At 41.8% G+C, this 11165-nt stretch overlaps 1 protein-coding gene across 2 annotated transcripts in view; it reads right to left on the bottom strand.

Annotated features, from left to right (window-relative positions):
- RTN1 (reticulon 1) overlaps positions 1 to 11165 on the bottom strand; it is a 138227-nt gene that overhangs the window by 10491 nt on the left and 116571 nt on the right. For both annotated transcript variants that reach the window (XM_018562640.1, XM_018562649.1), the window contains 3 exons: positions 5882 to 6089; positions 4483 to 4621; positions 2480 to 2549 (listed from right to left, as the gene is read on the bottom strand). In XM_018562640.1, the coding sequence (XP_018418142.1) occupies positions 2480 to 2549; positions 4483 to 4621; positions 5882 to 6089 (417 nt within the window). The remainder of the gene's footprint in view (positions 1 to 2479; positions 2550 to 4482; positions 4622 to 5881; positions 6090 to 11165) is intronic.

Here is an 11165-nt window from a genome sequence, read left to right as displayed (position 1 = left end):
CCCCCCCCCAGCGGGCCACGGTAAAATTATTAAACGTTGACCAGTCCGCGGCGATAAAAAGGTTGGGGAGCACTGATCTAGGGTATAAATTAGAATGAGGTGTCCTAGGGTGCATAATTAGTATAAACGTATATTTTGCAATTTAACTAATTATATCAAAGTGCAAAGAACGTACAATGTACAGAATGTACAAATATAATGTGTCAAAGTTTAAAATGTATCAAAATAATGATTACTGTTGCAGTTGGGCAGGAATGATAACATTATCATGTATTTATTACTTATAGTAAGCATAATGACTGTGTCTGTGTGTATGAAAGGAGAACTATCTGTGTTGCCCACAGCAACCAGTAACATTTTGCCCATTCAAGTTTGTCCCATAGGATTTTACATGTAAAAACTAATCTGATCAGATGCTATGAGCTTGATGGATTGTTTTTCATTTAGACACTTTGGCACAAGAATCCCTGTGACTGGAATCCCTGGAATCAGTAAAATTGTGAATACCATTCTATGGTCTGGTAACTCTAACACTTTGTCAAAGACATTAATGCTACGCAGATAAGATTTTTTTGTCCTAAGCAGCTACTGTGATTAGCAAAAGTTTACCGTGGATTAGCAACATTTGTGCCCAAGTAACATCTGTGTTGTGATCGGCATTTGGAGTATTTATTCATTTTTATGAAGAAAATCGCAATTTTGTGAATGGTTTTAAATAACATCTGTGGCAGTGCCTGGCAATGCCACTGTGTAATCTCCAATTCTGAGTCCATATTTTGATAGTGTCCAGCGCCTGTTGATGGCACAGGTGTGCACAGCCTTTAAAATAAAGGTGTTGGGAAGTGTTCAGGGCTCCACCTGGTAGACAGGAGAACTCCACCCAGGAGTCAGAGTGGAGTCCAGTGCAGCAGGGTGCTGCGGGTTGCAAAAACAAGAGTGCAGGATAGTACAAGGCTGAGAGTGTCTGGAGGAACAGACAGTGGCCTGAAGTCTGAGGCCGGAGCAGCGGTGCTGCAAATGCAAAGCCAGGATGCTAAATGTGCATGCATGTGTTGCCAAGAGATGCTAAAGAACCCCTGCGAGGGTAATTGTTTTTGTGAACTTTCATTTACTAAAAGTTGTCCAGGAAGTCCTTAAATTAAGATTTCAGCGAGTGGATGTGTCCATAATGCACTACTGTTTGGAGCTAATCCTCACACATCCTATAGTTATTATAGATTGTGTGATAAATTATGTTTTTCTAAAAAGTCAGTAATATCAAACTTGCATTAAATCCCTAGCTATATTTTAAAAATTGCATCATATGCAGATGGAGGAATGTTTAGTCATAGAATTGTGGGCAGGTTGGTTACATTTTTCGACCTTCAATTCTCTCGAATGTAAAATTTAGCCATATGAATGATTGAACTGTTTCTTTTTTTGGGATTGGAAATCTATGTTCTTAATCTTTTTGTTGGGTAATGATTATCCACCTCAGGGCAAATCCTTCTCTTTTCCTACTTCCTTTTCCCCTGTTTCGGTGGTTCTCCTTTCTGTCATTCTCTATTTTGTTCTTTCTCTTTGCTCTCACGTAAGGACTGATATATTGTTTGAGCCCCACTGTTTAAATGTTTAGATATGTTAACCTCATCTGGAGTACGCGGTCCAGTTCTGGTCACCAGTACTAAGAAAAGATGTCCTTGAGTTGGAAAAAGTCCAGCGGAGGGCAACCAAACTAATTAGGGGTATGGAGGACCAGAGCTACGAGACAAGGCTACTAAATTTAAACATGTTCACATTGGAGGTGAGGAGATTGAGGGGGGATATGATCTCCATGTACAAAATGTTCAATGGTGGCAGCAACATTAGCGATAAACTGTTTAAAATTAACTCCATTACAAAAACTAGAGGCCACCACCTAAAATTGGTGGAAAAAAAATTCCAGCACAAGGGGCGAAGGGGGTTCTTCACAGTAAGATCAGTTAGGGTCTGGAACTCACTGCCACAGACAGTGATTTCAGCAAAGAATGTGGAATTGTTCAAGAAACTTTTGGACGATTTCTTAAGGGACCGTAATATACAGGGGTACAGGTACTCCTAGAATGAGATCCTAATAGGTTGGACTTGATGGACTAATGTCTTTATTCAACCTCAAATACTATGTAACTATATATTATGAGGTGAGTGAAAAGCACTCACCTCATAGTTCTCCTTTAAGCTGTGTAAACCACCTTTTAAAGTGCATTCCAACATGCCTTAGTCGGACCTCCATAGAAGAGTCATCTTGACAGTGGTGCGTCATGGTCCTGGAAATGTGTATTTGAACCTCCTGTACCTTATTCCATTCAATGGTCTGTGCTGTGTGCTTGATACACTATTATAAATCCTGAATGTTTTTTATTGCTACATTCGCTATACATTCAATAAAACAAAGTTTGAACCATAAAATTGCATCATAAATTGTTAAATAGTCATTTCAATTTCGAGTGATGTCTCTTACCCATGATGAGGAGTGTAAGTCCGTTAAACAGAGCTCCGACGTATGTCAGCAGCCACATTAGTACTGCAAACTGGAAACAAAACAAACAATTATAACCTCAATCATGTTGGGTGAATAATAAGTGGAAACTACACAATTCTCAACCAAAGTTTTATGTAGTCAAGGCCCTTGCACTTCTGAACTGGGCAACATTACACTTATGATCAACTTGCCAGCAAGAGGATCACTGTCCAAAGGCAGCAAAACTACTCAGTAGTTTCCATGCTGATGCTCCCTCACCGGCCAAAACAGCGAGACGTCTCACCCCTTGTTGGTGGAAGCACCTGGGATTCTTCCTCACCAGGAGGTAGCATCATTTTGCTGTTCTGGTCAGTGAGGGAGCAATGCTACTGAGACAGGATCACAAGTGTGACATAGGCCTTAGGCCAAGTATCCGGGGCCGTTAAAACCAGGCCCTCAGTTTTGACAGCCATAATTTTCCACATAATTGATCGACACTACACTGAATTAGTCAATACTTCAAGAATGACAAAATACTTCAAGCCGCTACTAGAATTCATGTAGCATTTCACCTAAGCAAATTGAAGGATAACTCTACTTTTAGTTCAGCTATCCTTTAAATAACCCTCATTCACTGACCTCCTTTATACTTAAATTCCCTTTTTCTCTCTTTCTAGATTTTTGATGTGTACTCCAATAACAGCCACACAGCCGCCGCTCCAGAAGACTCTTTGAGGAAGGCTCTCCACTCATTCCTATGAATTCCTGCCCGGAAGACTTTTGGAACAGTGGCTGTACAGTTTCCAGTGGGCCACACAGCAAACATCAAGAGTGAGGACAGGTAAAAATAATCCTATTTACAAAGCACCAAAATACTCTTCCTGAAATCCTGCACTAAATAATCCCAGCTCGCTCCCGTGATGGACTTCAATTTCAATATAAATTAGTAAACTAAATGGGAGATTGCAGTCCATCACAGGAGTGAGCTTGGAATTGTGGCTACTTTACAACACACACAGGGACCTTGGGGAACAAAAGTAGTCACCCTCCAGAAGGAAGGACAGCGTCAGCACCAATTCAGAGGTGATCTTTAATTTACCATTTGCTGGCTCTGATTACCTTGATGCATTTGCTATAGTAGTGAGACTTGCATTTAACCTTATGCTGATCTGATTACCTTGATACAATTACTATATGGATAAGACTTTCATTTAACCACATGCTGGATCTGATTACTGATTGCTGCATTTGTTATATGAATAAGACTTTAAGTTATACCCAAATGTGGTATATTCACCAAGTTACCCTAAGGAACCAGTAGGGGGTAAGGAGTAATACCTTCCCTGTGCAGAATCAATAATTCCCTGATCCAGTTGGCAGATGATGTAAAGAACTCCAAACTCTCCGCTATAGACTGAGAGTGACATCTGGAGTTCAGTACTGATTGCCATTATAAGATACACACCCAAAACCTCTGCCACTCCTCTCTCTGCAGTTGTGGTTCACAACCGCAGACAGTTGGGCGTGACAGTGATACACAAATAAGATACATTTTTTATAATAGTTCAGGTACTTGAATACATTTTTAAGATTTACCTGCTGAGTTTAGTGTTGCTTTAACTGGGATTTTGTGTAATCCCTGTAGATAAGCACCAACCACATACAAACTTCCAAGGCAGGTATGAATCGAATATGTGGCTGTGAGAAACTTCCTACTAAAGACAATTGTACATTACCTTACTTTTCACAGACAACTGAATGCAAAAAGAAAAATGAGAAAACGTACTGGACTGCAGTCTGCCATATATATTAGCTTGTATACATCAGAGCTGCCCGTGTGTAAAGCCATCAATCACATTTTTTCATTCCTAAAGTAGGAATCTGAAAGTCATCTGACTTATGTCTGTAGACAACCCAATCTTTATTTTCATTAGTGATGACCTGTGTGGTTTTATGAGGGGATTATCAGTAATAGCATACAGGTGAATGGTTATCAGTCATACCTTTAATGAATCAACCAGGTCTTGTACCAGGAAGAGTCTCCTGAGCTCTCGGACTATGCTGTTTAAGTACACCTGTAGGCAGTCTGTGTATTTCTGAATCTGTTCTTGAGAAAGGGAGATCTCCACATCCAAGTAGTTTCTGCAAGGCAAGAAGTGCAATGTTTATTCATTGTTGGAGGTAATTAATTCTGCCAAGGTTATGAAAAAAGATTTAATGTGAATACATCTAAACTTGAAAAGCATGCTTTCAGACTTGTGATCAACAAATAATTGAACTTTCTGGCTTTTATTTTAAGAGTTCACTACCTGGTAAGATCAGCTGAATTCTCCAGCCTGCTCACTGGTGAACTGTAACATCACACTACTGTTAGCAGAAGAGGGCAGTAAAGAAGTGGTTTGGTATGATTGGAAGAGATGGGAGCTAGTTGGGTGTCTGCTTTTGCTCTCTTCATCTCCTTCTCCTCCCATCAGCAATAAAAGGCAATTGAGGAGCAGAATATGGCAGATATGGTGGATATGGCAGTCACAACGGCAACAAGAACCTAGGCTCCTATGGGGCCCCCACCACCCATCAGATCTGAAGCTAGCTCCATTCTTCTTTCAGCAAACTGCATTAATACTATTGAGGAGAAAGCTGGCATACAGAAAATGTGCTATCATTCAAACGATGTGTTATTGCACTTTGCTACTCCACCTTAGTACCAGACCGCTCCTTAATACTAAACAGAAGTGCAGCATGGGTCAGAGAGATCAATGCTAACCTTATTTCCACAGTCCTAAAAAAGATAACTTTTGCATCTTGACAACTCGGTATAGAAGTCAGAATGAGAAGGTTCCTTTGGGTTATTGTGCTCTACACAATCATTTGCCTGATTGAAGAGAAACTGAACTCTGGAAGCTTTGCCTAAAAAAAGACAGTCAGAGGGCCTAGGACTAGTCACTGGTCTCCCTGAAGCCAATTGTTCCCTATTACTTACTTAGCATGCCTTGTTCTGCATTGTGTCTCTGTGTAGAGGCAGCCATCTTGGTAGAGGCAAGACTTTGCTTCTCCATATCAGAGTATTCAGTAAGGAGAACAGTGAGCAGCATAGAAGTGTCATCACCAAATCTCACCCCATATGTCCTAAGACTAGCAGTCATGAGTAGCAGTGCCTTAATCAATCACACATTGTAGATTTACAGCTATGAGGCTGTCTGCACCCTCATATACCAGGAAGTGCCCTGTTATTGGAATTCCAGACAAAGTGTAAATATTTTAGGGTTCTGCTTAGGCAAAACCTATAGCATTTCTAAATATTCCATATACCATAGCAAATCCTCACATTTTGAGTTCAGTTCCACTTTAACCAGTGCCTGACAGTGTATGGCATAAGCAAAATATACAGTCTAAACTACTTACTTAAATGGATGACCTTCATCGGTTTTCTGTACAGCCTGTAAAACTGATTTATAGATTCTGAAGCTGATTGTGGCTGAGAGGGCAGCAAGTGCTAGGTAGGCGATGACACTGACCACACTGAACTGGGTCAGGGAGAAGAGCATCAGAAGGACACTTCCAAATACAATTCCTGACTGCTTCACATCCCGCCAGTATAACAAGTCAATAGCTGTAAAATATCAAAATGGGTTCAAAATGAGTCATAAAATCGCATTAAAAAGCAGAAAATAATTTTTATTTAATGTTCAGTATATTGTACTTCAAATACTCTGCCTACTATAGTTTCAGCTTTCACATTAATGATTCACAGAATATGCATTATGCATTGTATCATACACAGCACTTCAAACCATATGACAAGTTTATGATTTATTAAACCTTCTCATAACAAATGTGTGAATAAACCAAAATTGCCATGCAAGGGCTGGCATCAACTTCTTTTTATCAGCCCAGATCCACAGGGGGCCCTGGCACCCCACTTGTGCTTGGTATCTAAATATCAGTTCTGTGAAAGCTGGAGTGTAAGGCACCCCAGATCAATGACTCAGACATTTGTCTGTTATTCCTCCCACCCCCTATGCCAGGGATGCTTGGCTGCTGTTCACTGTCAGCACTTTTATAGCCATAAACACGAACACTCAAGCTGTCTTTTCTTTGGGCGCCTTAGAGAAAACCAGCAGAATGAAACCCTCCTCCTCTCTTCTCATTGTCAAAGACTTCTAAGGTGCCCTTACTTATCGTACCTGTTCTACTGCAGCAATCCACACTGCAGGGGTGGTGTGCTTAGATAAGTCGGAGTTACAACTGAAAGATATGGCTAGCAATTATTAGATTCTTCCAGTCTGCAGAAGAGATCAAAGCAGCAGACAGGAGTAGGGAAGGCATGTAAAGGCTCCAGAGGGCGGCTTCTATGCAACTGGGAGGATAGTTTTGGGTTTTATACTTCAGGGCTACAACCATACATTATCAATAATGAAAAATCAGGACATCTTACCAAAGCATTCCATCAGGAAGGCCAACCTCTGCTAGGCCCTAGCACACTTTTGAAACAAAAGGTTAACAGAGAATATTGGTGCTGATTTGACCTACTAATCCTTACTATTACCAGTTAATTGTGCTTAGGTTTTGGCCACCAAAAAATGAGACACGAGAGATGCTTTTATGTTTGGAGAACTATAAAGAGTATTTTGACTCCTCTTAACATGCCCTACACCCCCTACAATTCCCTGGATAAATTAAGCAATGCATGTCCAAAGGTCAACAATCGAGAAGAACTAAATAGGGAAAAAGTTACCACAATTTGTACATTTTGAGGCTTGGTGCGGCTCCCACTAGGGCTTGTGTGGATGGCATCAGCTTGACATCAGTCTGAAATGCTTGTGAGATCATTCAGAATTAATTGGCCAGTGCATTTGACCTCTTCCTAATTTTCATTTGATCTGCTTCAAGACTTGTATGAGAATGAAAAACCAGTCTGATGTGAACAAAGGCCCATCGATTGACACAGGCCCTGCTGCCCTAGGCACTGGCATTGAGTGCCTTATGGTATATTCAGCCTATACAGTTCTTTCTTTAAATTTGTGGTTTGACTATAGTCTGAGCTTTGCCCTTGTTTTTAACTTCAATTCTACAACATAACCTTCTATTTCCAGCTTCTATAAACTGGAGAATATTTAAAGACTTAGTGAAGTGCTGCAATAAATACAATAATTTTCCGATTGTTATAAACAGCCTGAGATGCTTACTTTTATTCTCATTCACATTGTGTTGGTATACAATAGTAATGCGATGATTGACATAAATGCAAATTTACCTCTAACAAGCTGAAAACAATTATTTCCTATGGAAAGGTTTATCTTTTCATTTACTATTTTTCTACTGCGGGAGATTGTACTCCTGACACCTAGTTCTTCTATAATGTATCTTACACTTAAAGGGTTATTCACAAAGCTGCAGAAGGCAGCCAAATGAATAACCCAGCCGCAGTGAAGTGAGCCGAACGCTGTTCGGCTATTCACTTCAGGCTTGTACTGCTGATCTCAGCCGTACATTGGCTGAAATTGGCCATACATCGGCTGCCATCGGCTGCACTCCGGTCAGTCGAACATGCTCTGCATGTTCGGCTGAGCCGAAGTGTAGAAGGACTTCGACTCAGCCGATCCAACATGTGGATCGGCTGAGCAGAAGCTCCGGCAGCTCACTGGCTGCCGTTCGCCCCTATTCTCATAGGGGCCAAACGGCAGTGAGCGAATAGCCGAATGCCGCTCTGAATAACCGAATGCCACCGGGCGGCATTCGGCTCGGCTATTCTGCTTGGTACCTCCGTGGTACCGAGCAGAATAGCAATTCAATGAAAAGAGTAAAAAAATCAAGTTGAAAAAATATCTTTAAAAATGTAAATAAATGTTAAATCTAAAAAAAGAAAGATTTAAAAAAAGAAAAAAAATTATAAAAATTGGGCTTGCTCCGCCCAACTGTTCCTATTGGCCGGCACCTGCTAGAGCCTTCCTGCTAGAGCCAATGAATAACAACTGGGCAGAGCCGGCCGTGATGTCACAGCCGGCTCCGCCCAGTTGTGATTGTTTAGTGGCAGTTTAGCGTCCTCAGGTCATTTGGAGGCGCTGATCCGTCATTGCAACTGGGCGGAGCCAGCCATGAGGCTTCGCCCAGCTGTTATTTGCGAGGCTTAGGGCCGGTCTTTGGCTCCACTTTCCCTGTCACTTCAGCTCAGGTGAGTGAACCAAAGGGCTCCCGCAACCGAAGCTAGCCGAAGGATTAGCCGAAGCTTCGGCTGATCCTTCGGCTAGCTTTGTGAATAGACCCCTTAGTGTTGCACAAAAAATGGCACTGACCAACTTTGATCAAAGGGAATATCTTCTCCCACATACCGTAGAGATAGGGAGATCATCCTACCTGTGCTGAATAATGGAAGTATATTTTAAAGCAAACAGAACACTAGAAATGTATTTTAAAATTTTTTTGACAGATAGGAGCATGTATAGCATCTTTGTCTTGGTTGATGAGATTTTTGTAATCAGATTTCAAATACTGTTTGAGCACCCATAGAGGATATTTTTCTTCTTCTGTTCTATGTGACACCTATCACATGAACACAGGAAATCTCTCTCGTTGGGACACAGACAGCTATAAAATCCTGATAGAGGTTCTAAACCTCCAACACTCAGCTTTACACTGGTTTATACTGCTCTCTGTGTCCCCGTTGGAGGGATTTTCCCTCTCTTCCTGTTCTTTCTGACACCTAATATATAGACAGGAAGCAGAAATAGCTCAAATAGGGACAAAGGCAGCAATACCAAGTTGGCAAAAAATCTTACCTTTCCTTTAATCAAAAAACAGACATACCTATTAAGGAAGTCAGCAAATATTCACCTCTACTGCTGCCAGGGCTGCTGAAAGCCACTCCGATCCTGGGAAATTCCAAACCTGTTAAAGTCCAAAGGGTATTTGACACTTCCTGGAGTGTCGATCTCCTGGGTCCCCTTCTGCTCTCACCACCACCACCTGATCTCCACCCATTACAGGATACAGCACTGATATGCAAGTCATCAGGAGGAACCAGTGATTTCTCAGGATCGGAGCAGCATTCAGCAGCATTGACAGCAGGAAAGGTAAGCATTAAATTACTTCTTTTACAGGTATGGCTAAGTTTTAATATTTACTATAGACACCGGGACAGTTGTGGACAGTCTCGCATTGTGTCACACAAATGCTGTGTCCCAGGCCATGCCCTGAGATCACAGCATTGCCCTTATTTCAGTTACTGCACATGCACATTAAAGGAGAACTATGAGATGAGTGATTTCTACTCATCTCATAGTTCTAAGCCGACCTGTGACAATGAGACTGTCACAGGTCGGCTCAGTAGATCGGGAGGTGTGGGAACACATACCGGGTTCCCTCACCTCTCGTTTCTATCACGGCTCTCTGCCGTGACAGGGGGAGGGGCTGGATTCCCCTCTCCCAGCTTCGATCTGCCAGCGCTGACTGGCGGAACGGACGGGGGAGGGGGGCGGGTACAGCTGGCTCTGCCTCTAGATAGGCAGAGCCAGCTGTCACTCGCGCAGCTGGGCGGATCCCGTCATCTACGTCGGGATCCGCTCCAGGTGCGGCGTCTCAGTATACCGCGAGCTGTAGCTCGCGGGATACTGAGCTTAGGGTAACGGGAGGACACAAACTAGCGTCCTCCCGTTACCCTAAGGAGAACTATGGGGAAAAACACTGACCCCATAGTTCTCCTTTAAATAAAAAAGGCATTAACATAGGGAATCTGGGCTGTGAGTGGGTGGTCCCTGCATATTTAGAGGTGGGACCAGGGAAGGACCGACCGTTAACGTTGGTGTAAACCGCGATCCCCGCATATTTAGGGACGAGGTCTGGGCAGGACCAATACGTAAAGTGGGTGTGATTTGGGTGGGGTAAAGTGCCCCAGGATCCGAGACCATAATGTTAGTAAGTATGCTTTAAGTTTTATCCAATGTGAGCTTTAACCATAACAATATGTTTTTTTTTCTTTCTGAAGATACCTCCATAGCCTTATTTAGATAAACTATACTGTAATTTAAATTTTCTTTCTGAAACCAGGGTTTAATCCGTGGTCTCTAATCAACAGTGCATCAATATGCTCAAAAACTGTATAGATGAAAACCTGATACATCATACACTATGCAGATTAGATTAGACAAGGTTCACAACTTCATATCAAATACATATTTTGTTGCTTTCATTTATTTTGGGGATTATCCTGTTACAAAGCAAAACACCTATATGATTAGGATGCATATTTTGGCAAGCGTCATATTTAGGTCAATGTCATGGAACTGGTCTTTTATATACAAGTCAGCAAAAGGAAAACATCACACAGGTATCTTCCTTTTATCCCGTTCAGGACTCTTTTCTCATACACAATACAGCACACTGCTGAAATGATGCTACCCATACATGCATCAAGCTTTGCAAAGGAACAGCAAGAGCAACCAGATGCCAGAAGCAATTGTTCAAGGCGACACAAACAGACAATTCACCTGCATCAGTACAATCACTTTCAATGCCAGAAATTTATTGGAAAAAAAGGGATGTTTTCAGAACAGATCAGTTATGAAGATGTTCTAGGAAGATGAAAAAGAGCTCATTGAATAACCTATGGGCTACCATGGCGGCATTCAATTTCTCTACATACAGAAAGAAGGCATACAGGTCAAAAATATGTCCTAAGCATGCACTAAAA

This window comes from Nanorana parkeri, unplaced genomic scaffold (assembly GCF_000935625.1).
Source record: "Nanorana parkeri isolate BGI_ZX_2015 unplaced genomic scaffold, ASM93562v1 scaffold20, whole genome shotgun sequence".
NCBI lineage: Eukaryota > Metazoa > Chordata > Amphibia > Anura > Dicroglossidae > Nanorana > Nanorana parkeri.
This window is presented reverse-complemented; position numbering and strand designations above follow the sequence as displayed.